We start from the raw sequence: 14,855 nt of genomic DNA on the forward strand, positions 1-14,855 counted from the left end.
AGCTCTCACTTCTGCTTCTCAACATCCTCCTGCCTGGTCTAACTCCTACCAGTGGTGACCTACCAGACTCTGCTGCCTTCCCCATCCTTTCTCTGAGTATCCCGCAATGTGACTCATTTGAAGGACCTCTTCAGCTGATTATGACCATCTTTGTGGGTGTGGCTTAATAACTAAGTCAGTTGCAGGACGGTGGAGAACAACCTCTCTAAAACATGACGGGTGTTTCTAGGGAGCTAGTGAGGAAGGCTGGTACAGTGGTTAGGGTGTAAGGCTACACCTCAGGGGATCCAATGTCAACTTTCTACTCTGTCACAGACTCCTTATGTGACTTTGGACGAGTTACAAAGGCCCTGACCAACAAAGAGATTTTGGCTTCTAACTTCCATTGCTTTCCATCTGTACAATGGGGATAATAGCACTGCCCTACTTCACAGGGGTGTTATGAGAATAAACACAGGAAAGCTTGTGAGATGCTGAGATACAATGGGGGCCACAGAAGTCGCAAAGAGAGATTTTTTTTCATGAGATACCTACACCATTAGGCTGTCCTCTTAGTGTACATGCAACGTGCCTCAGGTGGCACATGGCCAGGATTCATCACTGAATTTGGACCGCTGTTTGCATCATTAGCTTCCCCAGCTTGGGCTGAGTACTGATGGGAAGTGCAAAGTGAATGCTGTTCCATGCCCATCACCATCAGCTGAGCTCTCAACCAAGGGCTATCTCCATTCTAGTCTCTTCTTAAAATTTTCCACCACTGCCACTCTGCCAGTGGTAGCAATCACGGTAGCTCTGGTATACATGGGTAGATGGTGTTTTAACCACCATGGGATGGGAATGTCTCAAGTACTCGTTGACCTATTTCGCTTCCATTGAAATCAATGGAAGTGTCACCATTGAGTTCAATGGGACCAAAATTAGGCCAGCCCTCAGTGCTTTGGAGAAGTCCCACCACTCCATACCATCTGACCCTGCTTCAGAGCAGGTCTAGTAGACATGATGATTGAAAAGTTGGCAGCTGCCTCAGCCCTGTCTACCATACAGTTCCCATCAGTAGAACTACAATGGAGAAGAAAAGGCATAGATTGGAAGGGAAGGAATTATTTAGTGTAGTGTGCACAGGTCAACAAGGGATAAGAAAAGGAACTTTTTTTTTTCCTAAGTATCAGGGAAAGTTTCCTGACAGTGATTTGTTCCAAGTGCTGCAACAATCTCTCAATGGAGCTGGTGGAATAAAAGAAACACTTCCTCATGGAGAACTGCAGGAGAAAAAGGGGTAAAATCGCCATTCATATTTTCACAACTCATTATTCAATCACCAGTACTCCTAGGGGAAAAGGTGGAAGCACCATTGCTTGGACTAGCCAAAGCTTACTGGGGCAACACACTGAGAAATGAGCTATGGGGAACAATCTTGCATTACTGGATAAGAGGGACTGAGTAGGACCACACGGGTCTCCTCCTCTGTGTTTCTAGGGCACCCAGGGCCATAGCAGCATTAACATCTATATTTCTGTGAACCTTTCAGAGGAAAAATAGGGATGCCTATGAGAGTCTCCCTCTCTCTCTCTCTCTCTCTCTCCCCACCGCCCACCCCACTGGAATAGGAGACAAACCTCAATGCTCCAAAAGGTTCTAATTAATGGGTTTAGGGCATCCCATCTCTTGGTTCTTGCTGGATGCTTGTCTGGGTAGTGCTTCTTCAGCCACAGTACTGTGTGGGTAAGTACGATATGGGGAAATCAATCCCACTGTACAGTATAGAGCTTGAGATCTTCAATACGAAGCAACTTTCAGCTGCTGCCTCTTGCCATTTGTGGTGGAGTTATGCCTGGTAACTCTTGTTTAGGAGGGAAACAAATGTCTCTGGATGCTAATCAGGATTTGTAGCTAGCAATGTTAGAAGACATGGTTGCATGGCCTTTTATGGTACCTTATTTAGCAATGTGCCTGGACAAAGTACCACTAGCAGTAGAGTGAGTGCAGGAATGAATTGTGGTTAATAGAAACAATGACAAATGAGTTTGATAGCAACACAACCACTGTATTTGAACAAGATAGGCACACCCTTCCAGTGTGGTTTTGATCACTTCACGTACATGAGCAGCGAGCCTAAGCTGCATGGTTCAGATCCAAACTCTCCCCACACTTTGAAGTGTTCCCATCCAGCCTTTAGGTTTAGCCCATTTTGAAGATTGGGATCAGCTGCAAAGTTTGGTCCCAGATACAAATGTCTCCAAAGTTCACAGGTGTCTGGATCCAGGGGGTTGGTTCAGGCTCATGTCTAATATCCACCATGTCTAATTCTGCTCTTGGATATCCTCCATCTTTAGGATGTACTGACATGGGGTTTAATGCTGTGTCAGTTTGTGCTGGCTATTAGTTAAATGGGGTTGTTTCCACACAAGAGTGAAAATCTCAGAAAAGACACATGGCTAATAATATCCCTCCCCTCTCTTCCCTTTTCTGCTGACTTACATGCATTTCTCAAGATACATCATGTGTGAGCTGTGGGTGCTAAATTCACTCACATGTATTCTCTAAGACCTATGCTCACCGTTAACAAGTCACATGCTCCAGACACCATTGTGAGTGGCAGGCTGACCCCTAACACACACAGATTTTGACAACAGTTGCCTTTTTTTTTTTTTTTTTTTTTTTACAGAGTGCTGCCCATTTTAGAACCCATCTTTCCAGCTGTGCCAACTGCAGTGCTGTCTGTTGGAGGAGATTGGCCCAAAGCTTTCCTTACCCGCTCTCATTCTGAAAGTGCGTGCACCCTCCCTACATCTCAGGAAATAACCCAGACACTCAGAGCAAAAGTCTCTGGGAAGCACCAGTTGAGTGGGCACCTTGCAAAGCATAAACACCCCAGGATCACTTCAGGCTTGTTCCACATTTTGCCTAGGTGTTCACTAACCTCGGCAAAACTGTCTGAAGTATCAGGTTTTCATTCGGAACATTCCATCTAGCTCTGCCCCTTACCACAGAATGTGACCATTAAGGGTTTTCAAAAGCAAGATTTTTCAAAAGTACCTCAGAGAGGTAGAAACTCAACTCCTACTGATTTTTCAGTAGAACTTATGCTTCTAAGTCTCTTGGGCTCATTTGAAAATTGCAGCCTAAAGACAATCAGACAACATAACAAAAAGACTTCTTCCTCAGTTGAGATAGCTTTGGCCACCATATCCTCCTGCACAGTCAAAATTCTTCCCAGTCCAATGAAGATGCTGCTAATACAGAGACACCCATGAGGTATTATTTCCAGCATATCTATAGCTTTTAATTCATGGGGGTAAAGGGTGATGGCACCGTGCACAATTCAGCCTACCAAAGCCAGCCATGTTTTCTGCAGTAGTTTCCAAATCTAATTCAGTTTGATTGTTGCAACTTTAGATGTGAAACGAGAATTGAAATCCTCTTTTTATTTGATGAAAATCTCCACTGATTCAAGGGTAAAATCAAAATCTGTAAACTGGCTTTAACAAAGTTACCAAAGACATTTTTGTATTGGTCACACAAATGCCTCCTGCTAAACTTTGCGTTTCTGTAGTGCTTTTCAGCCAAGGATCCCAAGGCATTTTACAAAGGAGGTCAGTATGATTATCCCTGTTTACAAGTGGGGAAATTGAGGCACAAAGATGCATGATGTTACTTGCCCAAAGTCACACAGCGGCAGAGCCAAGAATAGAACCAAGCTCTACACTGACTCCCACAGCCTTACTCTGACCATTAGGAGACACTGCCTTAAGGGACAACTGGTGCCAGCCCAACTCTGTTATTTCCACGGTCAAAGACAGAGTAAAACTGGCCAATGAAAACATCACCCAGAATCCAGAGTGGCCCAGCCGGTGGTTGCATGTTCAGCCCCTGGAAGCCGCTGGTGCAGAATGCCATGCCATCACTATTCTCCTAAGGGGAAGAGGAATTGCGAATTTGAGAACAAATCCCACCTTTCTAGAAAGGCCAGGAAGAAAGTGCAGGAATTCTAACTCCCAGCCCAGTACTCAAACCACACACCCCCCTTGAGAGCTTTTTCTAAGACTCCTGCCTCCCAGTTGCTTTGCTATAACCACCTGACCTCCACCAACTCAATGCTGGGAATAGATTCCAGGACATATAGTGCCTATCCTCCAATGCTTCTCCCAGAGCTGGGAACAGAACCCAGGAGTCCTGACTCCCACCACCCTGAGCTAACTCTTAGACCACACTCCCTATTGCCCCTTTCATAGTCTGAACTGTCGGGGCTGGCTCTACCTTTTTTGCTGCCCCAAGCAAAAAAAAAAAAAAAAGGCCGACATACTGCCGCCCCCTGAATAGCTGGAATGCCGCCCCTTAGAATGTGCTGCTTCCTCGACTGGTGCCTGGAGCCAACCCTAAGAACTGTTACAGAACAGCAATTGATCTTGTGAACGTTAAACAGAGGCTGGAGGCTCTCTTGTGCTTCCCAATTTCCTATCTGAGCTGAAAATGGGACTGCATTTAGCGCAGCCCGCATCTCAAGGCTGGATTGCGCATAAGCCTACAAGGGAAAGTGGCGACACGTGCTGTCATGCCAGTTTCAGAATAAGAAGAAGCTTGTACCATGAGGGTGTAGGCTTGGGGACTGAGCGTGTATGGGATCCCATTGATAGTGAAGGTAACATCAGGCATCACATTCAGGTTGCTGCATTCCACGGCGTACTGCAAAGTGACAGACATGACACAGATTGGCAAAGGGCAGGCTGCAGGGACGGCTTACCTTGCGTGCTGACCCCAAAGGCCAGGAAGCCTAATACAGCTCTCCCCTTCCCAAGCAGCTGACCCTGGGAGCTAGTCATTTGACTTGTTACTGGCAGGTGTATGGATTAGGGGTAGGCATGAAGCTCAGAGGTGTGATTCCAGCTCAAGTAGGCGTGCCCAAGCCAGCTTTCCTCTAGCTAGTAGTGATGCTACCTGTATATCAATATACCCTCAATGGAGGTGAATGTCATGGGTCAGTGGTCTTCTATCAGAAGGAGCCTTCTGGAAAAAACAACAACCCCAAGCCCTGGGAAAAAACACAGTCCTGATTTCATGTAAAATGAACTAAGTTGCTGCTGGATGGTGGTAAATGTACAACAGGGAATCATGCTGCATTGGGTGGGAAGCTGTTACAACACCCAATGCCCCTTACAGATGAGACCCAGAGAGGGTAAGGCCCATGCCCAGCAAAGGAGCGTCAGGATAGAAGTACATTACTTGGGTCCCAACCCAGGACTCTGTTCTCTAAGCCATGCTGTCTCCTGTGTGAGCACATGGACCTATAGGCACTTTATTGTTAATCTCTAAATGCTGCAGTCCTACAACATTAATAATTGTTTTACACAAAAGAGAAGAGGCCAGCATGAGTACTTGTAGCTTTTAAGGGGACAGGGAAGGCTATCTACATCCAGTTTTTAATTGAAATTTGACAGCAGTGTTTATATACAGAGACCCCAGGTGACATATAGGAAAGGCTGTGTGTCTCTAAGGCCTTAGGACTTGCAGCAAGGATATGAGCATGTGATATTCAGTGGCATAATGGTAAAGGCAGGGTTTCAATAGTGAGTGCCTTTATCTCTTTACCGGGGCTGTATGCTGACATATTGTATGGGTCTGATCAGGCCTGTTGAAACCTTGAGCCTTTACTTGTCTCCAGCAGAGATGCCAAACTTCAAATATTCCTGTAACATTTTATTTGAGGAGTTATATCCTGGTTGCAAATCTAGGATGGGCAGACAAGAATTCCTGCATACAGGAAATGTGGTATCCACCCATCTCACATTGGCTTACCTCGCCATCCGTGGGCACTGCACCGATATAATTTTGCATTTCTTTTATTTCTTTGGAAGGACCTGTGATGAGAGAGGTCCCGGTGTCTACTATCGCCTGGCATCCTTCTGCGCAGAAGGCAACTGTCCCACCCACCTGTATGCTGGGGAAGAAGGAAATGGAAGAAGCATTGGCGAAAGGGTCTACAGGAAATGCATTCCTCTCCCCACCAACCCAGCACATGGTTGAGAGCACATCAGAACTGTGACCAGTCCAGAGTCAGTGAGACAGTCTGATAAGATTGTGCATGTGATTAGAGAGTAAGTACTGAGGCTTTGCTTGATGGTTACTCTGGTGTCTGCGAGGCACTCAGATAGGAGAGCACAATTAACTGATTAGCAGAATTGCTTTCTGTCTATATAAAACAAAAACTGGTCATCACCAGGAACTGAACTCAGGACCTGCAGCATCAAAGCATAGGCCTCTATTACTTCAGCTAAAGGAATAATTTCTTGGTTGGTAGAAGTTAGTAGGCTGTTGTTTCTCTGTTTGGCCCAGCCACTAGGTGGGGATAAATTGCCCTTTGCAAGTGTGTTATGTGTATGCCTTGCAGGTTGTATTAAAGTTGGTTTCTTGTGGCTACTTTAAATCATATACATAAAATATGAGTGAGTCTTTTCCTTAAATATTTTACATTTTCTTTGGTTTAGGTCTCTGGACAAACCCCTAGGACATTACATTGCTTCTAGGCAGAGATGAAGAAACAACAAGGTACGTATATTGGGCTATTTAAGTCTATTTTTGAGCAAACATTTCTGCTTTTCATTCCCCAATGTTAGCCAGCTTTTTGCAAGACCCAGGCGTGTTGGGTGCTGAGAGCTATTGAAAATCTGCCCACCAGTGTCATCCTGGAGGCTGCGTGCTGTGGAAATCTGGTGCTGAGCATTTTTTAAAAACTGACCCTAGATGGTAGGAAAATCTAGTTCAGGACAGACATGGTTTTCAAAACATAAGATGCAATTCTGTCTGTTACGTGCTCATGTGACCCCCCCCAGTCTCTGTATCTGGGCACCTCACAACACCTCTGGGAAGCAGGGAAGGACTATTACCTTCCCTTTATATATGGGGAACCGGGGTACGGAAGACAACGTAATTTGCTCAAGGTCACACAGGGAGTGTGTGACAGAGCTGGGAACTGTTTCTTCCATACCCCAGGCTAGTGTCCTAAGCACAGGACTATTCTTCATCTCTGCTCAAGAGCCAGAGAAGGCAGGAAGTTTGGGAGCATCCTTTTCCCTAAGTGAATCCCTTAGTGCACTGATTGATCATGGCACCAAGCTCCTGGGTGAGTGCATGTAGCTTAGGGGATGGGTGGCTTCGGATTGTTGCTGTTGTAAATTGACAGGATTTAACAGTTACACAGTTTACTTCTAATCTATGCCCACCCAGTGTCACCCCCACCACAGCTGCCATTGCAGGGAACCCCCACACAGACACTTACTTGTCTAATTGGATTTGCCAGTATCCCTGTTTAGTGACTGGCACCCAGTTCAGAGTCCCGCTGAAATGAGAAGGATCAAAGCCACCAAATACTAGCTCTCCCCCAACAGAGGAATCCGGGTTCCTGGAGAAAAGAGGATTTGGTACATCCGGGTTTTCCATTAGCAGAAGCATTTCACATTATATAATCCTATTACTGTGCACATAGCTCTTTAAACTACAGAAATCCATTAGTTTTCTCCCCAAAATACTTCATGTTTTTGTTCATTCTTTGTATTGGGATAGGCCTGGGAGGCCCAGGCATGAGCCAGAACCCCATTGTGCCAGGTGTTGTACAAACAGAACAAAAAGGCAGTCTTCTGCCCCAGAAAGCTTACAATCTAAGTAAAAAACCCATTTCTGTTTTAACAGCCCTCTTTGGGCCCAGCCTTTCCCAGTTCCCTTGAGAACAAGGCCTGCCAATCAGGCCGTAGCCCATTTTGTACAAAATCGTGTTCACACCTGTTCATGTAGACCGAGAATATTGGCAGATCCACTAGATTTTGTGCCATCATGTTATCAAACACAGGGGTAACCCCATCCACTGCCAGCGATGGATAGGCCAGCCCAAGAATCCCATCAAACTCAGCATCCAGAAAAGTGTTTCCTGGCTCGCTGACGCTCTCTGCGAACTGCTGGTTGCTGACAGTGATACCTTCAACCTAGAGGGGAAAGAAAAGCTACTTATTGTTTCTGACCTTTCAGCGGAAGGCTCAGCAGCAGGCCACTTATGGTGTCACAACTGGAAAGAATAGGAAGAATTTGGTCTTCTGGAGGCCAGGTCATGGTGTCATAACAGGAGAGAACAGGAAAGGAAGGCTTTCAGCTTGTAGGGCCTTGTTGTGAAGTGCAAAGCTATTATGCTGACTCATCTTGGTAATTAGATTAGGTGTGTCTCATTGGCTCCAAGCAAGCACATAAAAGTTCAAAGTTTACTCTGCAGCCAGTTAAAGAGAAGCGCAGGGGTTCCTGCAGGTAGAAATTCTAATCAGCCCACTCAGAAGAGAGTTAGGGGACTAATGCTCATGTTTGTAAGCTGAGTCCTGCCTTGGGTCTTGGTTATTTTCATGAAGAATGAAGGCAAATTTGGAGAGAAGGGGTGGATAAATGGGGTTTAGTTGTAAGTGTGTATGTGTGTGGTGTCAAGAGTGGGGTGAGGAATCCACTCATTTACAACAGGCATGCCCTGAGGACCCAATCCTGCAATGTTCTGAGCACCTCCCTGGAAGTGCGAAATGCCCTCCATTCCCACTGACTTCCTTGGGAGCTGAGCCAGGAAAGGTTCTGCAGTCATGGTGCCCTACTAGGAAAGAACAATGGGAGATGGGCTCACATGGTGACCAAATGATGTCCTGCAATCACAGGGCCATGGACAGGAGAGAAAATGGGAGTAGAACCTTTTTAATCTTTCTAAAGAAAACTTAAAATTTAAAAAGAAAACCAAACTCTGCTCACAGTGACTTGATCTGATCCAATGATTCCCGACAAACTACCAGTCCCATACTGAATTGAGAAGGGAGTTCCAACTTCGCTGTAGGTGCTGGAATCTGATGGGTGAAATCTGGAATGCACAGCTGTAGTAAAACAAGATGCCACTGTTATTACTATTTATTGCTTGCATTACTGTAGCACTAGGAGCTCTAGTTGTGAACTAGGACCCCCTTTATGCTAGGTGCTGTCCAAAAACAGAAAAAAATGAGGCAATTGAAATTACTCTACGCAATGGAATGGTCAGGTTGACTTGTAAATAAAAGAGCTCAAGCAAAATGTGAGCATTTAGAGATGTATTTTCTGTATTACAAAGAATAATAATTCTTGGCACAGTCATGTATCTAGTTACAGTTTGTCTTAAAGAGGAGAGGTTTATTAAAGAAAACAGCTACAACTTGTAGACATAAAGAAACGGGTTTCCACAGAGCTTGAGTTCCAGCATTTTGTTCTGTGTTTACCAAGCACCAATACGCATATGGAACTCCATGCTAGATATGGAGTCATCTAATGGCTGCATAAAGTGCTGCAAGTAAATATATTCTTGCAAGAACTTGATAGCACTTTAAGTTTTCAAATCACTGTGCAATAGTTAACTAATGTATCCTCACAACACTCCTGTGAGATAGGGAAGTCAGTATTATTATTCCCATTTTACAGCTGGGGAAATTGAGACATAAGAGAGGGAAAGTAACTTACCTACTTAAACCCTAGACCTGATGCTCTCTTCCACTCTGAGATCATAAAGGAGTAGTAAAAAGAGGGTAGAAGCAGGCCCTGGTGAATACCCCCAGGTGGTGGTGTATTGCTACCAGAAAAGCACTAAGCCAGCTCCTCTTCCAGTCCCACCCCCAGTGTAGGAGGCTTAGACAGAGAATAGCTGCACTCCTGAGAATTTTTTGCTTCCCTTAGCCCTCAGGGAGGAGGAGGCTGTTGGAAGCAGAGTATAGATTAGAGCAGTCCTTTGGCTGCTCTAATTTATGTCATGGGCTACACTGAGTGCAAAGGTGACATAAAGCCACCTATTCCTCCTCCCTTCCTAACTCCTTTCCTGTGCTAAGCAGTGGGTTGGAGTAAAAGGGAATCCTGGTCTCCACATAGTCCAGTAAGTGATTTCTCCACACAATTCTCAGTTCTTTATAAATATATTTTCAATGTTTCATGTTGCACCAAGTTGTCATGACTAGGGCCAACACTATGAAAACTGTTCAGTGATTTGGGGTCCCTCCATTTTTGGGTGTCCAGCCTGACAACCCTTATGGCTGGACGCTCAGAATCAGAGGGGCCACTTGCGCAAGATCAGCTGTAAGTATCCCAGGCCCACCTGAGAGGCTTAATAGGGAGTGGAGCCAACGCCTATAATTAGACAAAACGGACAAACCCCCCCCCACACACACACACATACACACAACAACACAACCTTTGAGGCTCCTTTGACCTTTCCCTGGCTGCTAAGGAATTATACATTAACTGAACGATGTCCCAATAATCTATCTCTCCCTCATCTGGTGTCCGGCAAAGACAGAAATTCTGAGGCACAATACACGTGTGTTGTGCAATGATCTGACTCCTTAGGAGCCTGCCTACTGATCAACCCACTTCGGAAAGCTGCAGCACCATTGGCCCAGATCCTTGACCACAGCCTATTACCCGGAAAATACCACTGCTGCAGCTGCCCAGAACCAGCACGAAGTGTACTATGAAGCTGAATTCCTAGGACTGCTGCCCAGAACTAAGGCTGCAGTCTTGATTAACCTGTTTCCAGGACAGCTGCCTAGTACCATCTCTGTTACATGCAATGACCTTGTAACAAAACAGAGGTTTTTTTTTAGGCCCTAACACACAGTGTGCATGACAAAGGGTTTCAATTTTTGTTATATCCCTTTTTCCTATTGGTTGATTTCAGTGCAGATGATCTGGGTTCCATGCTGGTGCATTCACATTGTGCTCTTTTGGAGCATTTGCCAAGCAGTGGCTCAGCGAAGCTAGTAGGGTGATCATGAAGAGGGGAGTTTCTCTAAGCACCTCAAGGCTGATTGCCCTTTTCCCCCACATTTACAGTGGTCTAACTCCACGGACTTCACTTGATTTTCTCGTGATGTACTTTGGTGCTGAGTGGAGAATCAGGCCCAGTCTCTCTGCTCTGCCCCAGCCAATGTCCAGGAGCAATATGCAGCTGAGGAATTGCTACTTACCACAGGCTTTGCTGACACAATAGATGGATGGAACCCAAAGATTGGAGGAGCCAGTGTCGAATAACACTGTGAAATTCTGTGGAGGGGTCCCAATAGAAATCTGTCCAAAATACTCCATCTAGACAAAGAGCAAAGCAACAGCCTTTGTCAGGCATAGGCACCATGGGAAACCACAGCAGAGCCAAGCTCCAGGGGGATAGCTATGGGAAGGATGTTTGCAATGGGCTGAGTTTGTTTCTGGAATGGCTGATGCCATGTTGAGGTTACTGCAGCATGATGCTAGGGGGAAAGCGGGAGCCAGATATAGCAAGAGCCTAGAAAAATGGTAACAAATCAAGAATGAAAATGAACAATGATTGTGGACTCCGTCCTACTCCCGACAATCTCAGTGGCCTATTTCCCATGGGCATCAGTAAGAATGGGAACAGGCCTGAGCAGAATCCCCATAAAGATCCAAACATGTCCTGAACTTTAGGAATGCTTAGAACCAAATGTCACAGCCACTGACACTATAACAGGCCAGACTAAGACTTCAGGTCCAGGAAATACCCCCAACACTGGGAAAGTTGGTCTCTGGGTCTAACCCTTCTGGCTTGGACCCTGCTCTACTTGTGTGACAGTATTTTAGTTTTGGAGGGGATTTTGGTTCTTGGCTCTAGGCTACTGTTACTAGCTTCATGCCCACAAGATTGGGATTTGTGTGTATGTGTGTGTGAGAGAGAGATACACTGAATGGAGACCTTTGTATGGGATCAACATTACATTCACAAGTCACATATCTACAGGACAAAAGACCAATAAAAAGTCAGGCAGACAGATAACTGTGGTGCACTATTGTATTATTGTTGGCTTTGCTCAGACTCTGTTTAACAGGAGCTGAGCTAAAGGGTCAAGATGTAGGGCATTCAAGGCTATTCATGCAAAATAATGTGCTCTCTCTGCTTTCTGTGTTGCTTTTCAGTGATTTCTGCAAAGCAGTGCCCCCAGTGCTGCCTCACCCCCCACCCCTCGCTGCTTAACTTACATCCAGGTAGTTCATGAGTGGCTCAGTTTCTGGGACAGTGGAGCAGTCTTCCGTGTACTGGATCATGTCCAGATTCTGGGCCTTCCAGAATTTGGACAGCTGCCCATGCTCCCTCAGGATTTTCCGCAGGGATTTGTGTCTCCTCAGGGGCACCCTGGGGAAAGAAGGCATTCGCCCAGTAAACATGGTCCTGAGCAACAGGAACTAGGGAACCCGAATTAAAAGAAGGCTTGCAGAAGTACAGGATGGATTGGCCTGTCTACCCAGTGAATGGCATCTGATAAAAGGCACACATGTACTGGTGTGTGGTATTTACTTAGATTGTAAGCCTTTAGGGGAAGGGACCTTTTTATTGTTCTTTTTTTTTGTACTGCACCCAGCACAGTGGGGTCCTGGTCTATGACATTACATAAGAATGGCTATACTGGATCAGACCAATGTAGGGTGACCAGATGTCCTGATTTTATAGGGACAGTCCCAATTTTTGGGTCTTTTTCTTATATAGGCTCCCATTACCTGCCACCCCCTGTCCCAATTTTTCACATTTGCTGTCTGGTCACTCTAGACCAATGGTCCATGTAGCCCTGTATCCTGTTTTCCAGCAGTAGATGGTGCCAGATGCTTCAGAGGGAATGAATAGACCTGGGAAATTATCAAGTTATCCATGTACTGTCCATCTTCCAGTCTCGGCTTCTGGCAGTCAGAGTTTTAGGAACACCCAGAGCATAGGGTTGCATCCCTGACCATCTTGGCTAAGAGCCATTGATGGACTTATCCTGTGTGAACTTACCTAATTCTTTTTTAAACTCAGATATACTTTTGGCCTTCACAACATCCCCCGGCAACGAGTTCCTGGGCGTTGTATGAACAAATACTAAAACAAACTTCCTTATGTTTGTTTTAAAGGTGCTGCCTATTAACTTCATTGGGTGACCCTTGATTTATGTGTTATGTGAAAGGGTAAATAACACTTCCTATGCACTTTCTCTATACCAGGCATGACTTTATAGATCTCTATCAGATCCCCTCTTAGTCATTTCTTTTCTAAACTGAATAGTTGCAGTCTTTCTAATTTCTCCTCATTTGGAAGCTAGTTCATACTCTAATAATTTCTGTTGCCCTTCTCTGTATTTTTTCCAGTTCTAATATATCTTCTTTTGATATGGCGGCAACTCGAACTGCACGCAGTATTAAAGATGCAGGTGTGCCATGGATTTGTAGAAAATGTCATAATGCCACTATATCTTCTTATCTATTCCTTTCCTAATGATTCCCAATGTTCTGATTGCTTTTTTGACTGCCTGCTGCACATTGAGCCGCTGTTTGGAGAGGACTGAGGCTTCTAGGTGTGATCACAATATGAATAGTAAATTAGTCCTTTGCTCAGGGGGCTAGTTATTCTCTGATTTACACTCTCTCCAAACCCATTGACTTCAGTGGCACCATGGTTTGTCCCTTTGACTCCAGTGAGTTTGCATGGGGAGTAGATCAGCACAGAGATTGTCTGTTAGTGTTGAGAAATCCAGATCCATTTTGCCCACTGATGCTAACGGCTACAACCAAATAATGATTCTTTTCACTTCCTGGGCAGTGCTCAGTTGAGAGCCCCAAAGTGTGTTTTAAAATGCTCATCAGTGTAGACTCTCAACCGTGACCTCCCAGGAAGTGATGTTATCCCTGCTTTATATCTGAGCAGAGCCGGCTCCAGGCTTTTTGCCGCACCAAGCAAAAAAAAAACTCGGAGTGCCGCCCCTTGAAAAGTGCTGCCCCAAGCACATGCTTGGAATGCCGGTGCCTAGAGCCAGCCCTGTATCTGAGAACCAAAGGAGTGAGCGAACTAGAACCCAGCAGTCCTGAATCTTTCAATGAAGTGCGGAGGTGAGTTGTAATTTAGCCAGAGGTAAGCGAAGGTGAAGGAGTCTAAATTGTTATCGCTTACTAGCTGAGAAGTTGGAAGCAGGTGTAAGTCAATGTTAAAACACTGTAGTAGACTTTATGCCTGGTCCCTGCTCCTGGCAGTTGGTACATCCTTCTTTGCTGACTCCTTCACAAGTGAATTACATCTATGTAGACACTCTTACACCCATTTACCAACAGGTAATTCCTATTAACCCACCATCTCCTCTGAGTCAGGTCCCCAGCCTCTCTCTCCATCCGCTGGAGCCATCTCGCCAGCCATTGAGGAGATATTCTGATGAGAACGGAAACCCTGCTTGGTCCCTACAAAGCTGGGTCTGACTGGTGCTCCTCTCCCCCTCTGTTTCATGAGCATCATGTTACCCAACCTGCCTACCCGTCCCCACCCAGCAATATTGTCTGGTGCTGTTTAAAGCCTGGGCACACGGTTCTGGCTGCTGTTTGTTTTAACGTTCACCATTGCCACAATTCCACGAGTCCTCAGGAATGACCTCACTGCAAGCCTTGACCCTAGAGCTGCTGTCGCCTGGGTGCCCAGAGAAATGAGGAAAGGCAAAGGAAGCCTGCTTACCTTTGCAACCCATTGGCCAGCCAAAGGCAAAGCATCAAAAGGATCGGCCACTTCATACTGGAGGCTCAGCTCTAATGCTCACTCAGCCGCTCTCTCTAACTTGTGGGAACTGAACAAAAGTTTTGCCCTTATAGCAGCCGGAACAGCCCAGCCCCAAAGGATCAGAGCCCTGCGATAAGGCTCTTCTGAATGTCAACACTGAATCACTGTGCACACACTCAGTCCTGGCGACAGGAGCTGAAACACACAGAGCCAGATTGTTCTCTGAGATGGGAGTTTCACCCATTAGCAGGGGACTCTCCCCCAGCCTGAATTAACGGGGTTTCTCTGGAACCCTTCCATCAGTGTT

At 45.7% G+C, this 14,855-nt stretch overlaps 1 protein-coding gene across 1 annotated transcript; it reads right to left on the reverse strand.

The window, feature by feature from the left end:
• Positions 1-2,355: 2,355 nt before the first annotated feature.
• CTSE (cathepsin E) lies at positions 2,356-14,613 on the reverse strand. Its single transcript, XM_030561602.1, has 9 exons — positions 14,507-14,613; positions 12,019-12,172; positions 10,995-11,112; positions 8,767-8,885; positions 7,774-7,973; positions 7,274-7,396; positions 5,794-5,935; positions 4,585-4,683; positions 2,356-3,912 (listed from the first exon to the last, which is right to left on the reverse strand). Exons 1-9 carry the CDS (start codon positions 14,560-14,562, stop codon positions 3,748-3,750), a joined length of 1,176 nt encoding a protein of 391 aa, XP_030417462.1. The 5' UTR covers positions 14,563-14,613; the 3' UTR covers positions 2,356-3,747.
• Between the last annotated feature and the right edge of the window lie 242 nt (positions 14,614-14,855).

Source organism: Gopherus evgoodei, chromosome 4 (genome assembly GCF_007399415.2).
Source record: "Gopherus evgoodei ecotype Sinaloan lineage chromosome 4, rGopEvg1_v1.p, whole genome shotgun sequence".
Classification (NCBI taxonomy): Eukaryota; Metazoa; Chordata; order Testudines; family Testudinidae; genus Gopherus; species Gopherus evgoodei.

What these genes read in the sequence shown, in the direction of transcription:
- CTSE (XM_030561602.1), bottom strand. Translation starts at nt 14,562, where the DNA reads ATGAAGTGGCCGATCCTTTTGATGCTTTGCCTTTGGCTGGCCAATGGG. An exon ending in CTGGCCAATGGGTTGCAAAG is followed by an intron (nt 12,173 to 14,506) that starts GTAAGCAGGCTT and finishes TTCTTTCCCCAG; the next exon opens with GGTGCCCCTGAGGAGACACA. An exon ending in TTGTGTCAGCAAAGCCTGTG is followed by an intron (nt 8,886 to 10,994) that starts GTAAGTAGCAAT and finishes GTTTTACTACAG; the next exon opens with CTGTGCATTCCAGATTTCAC.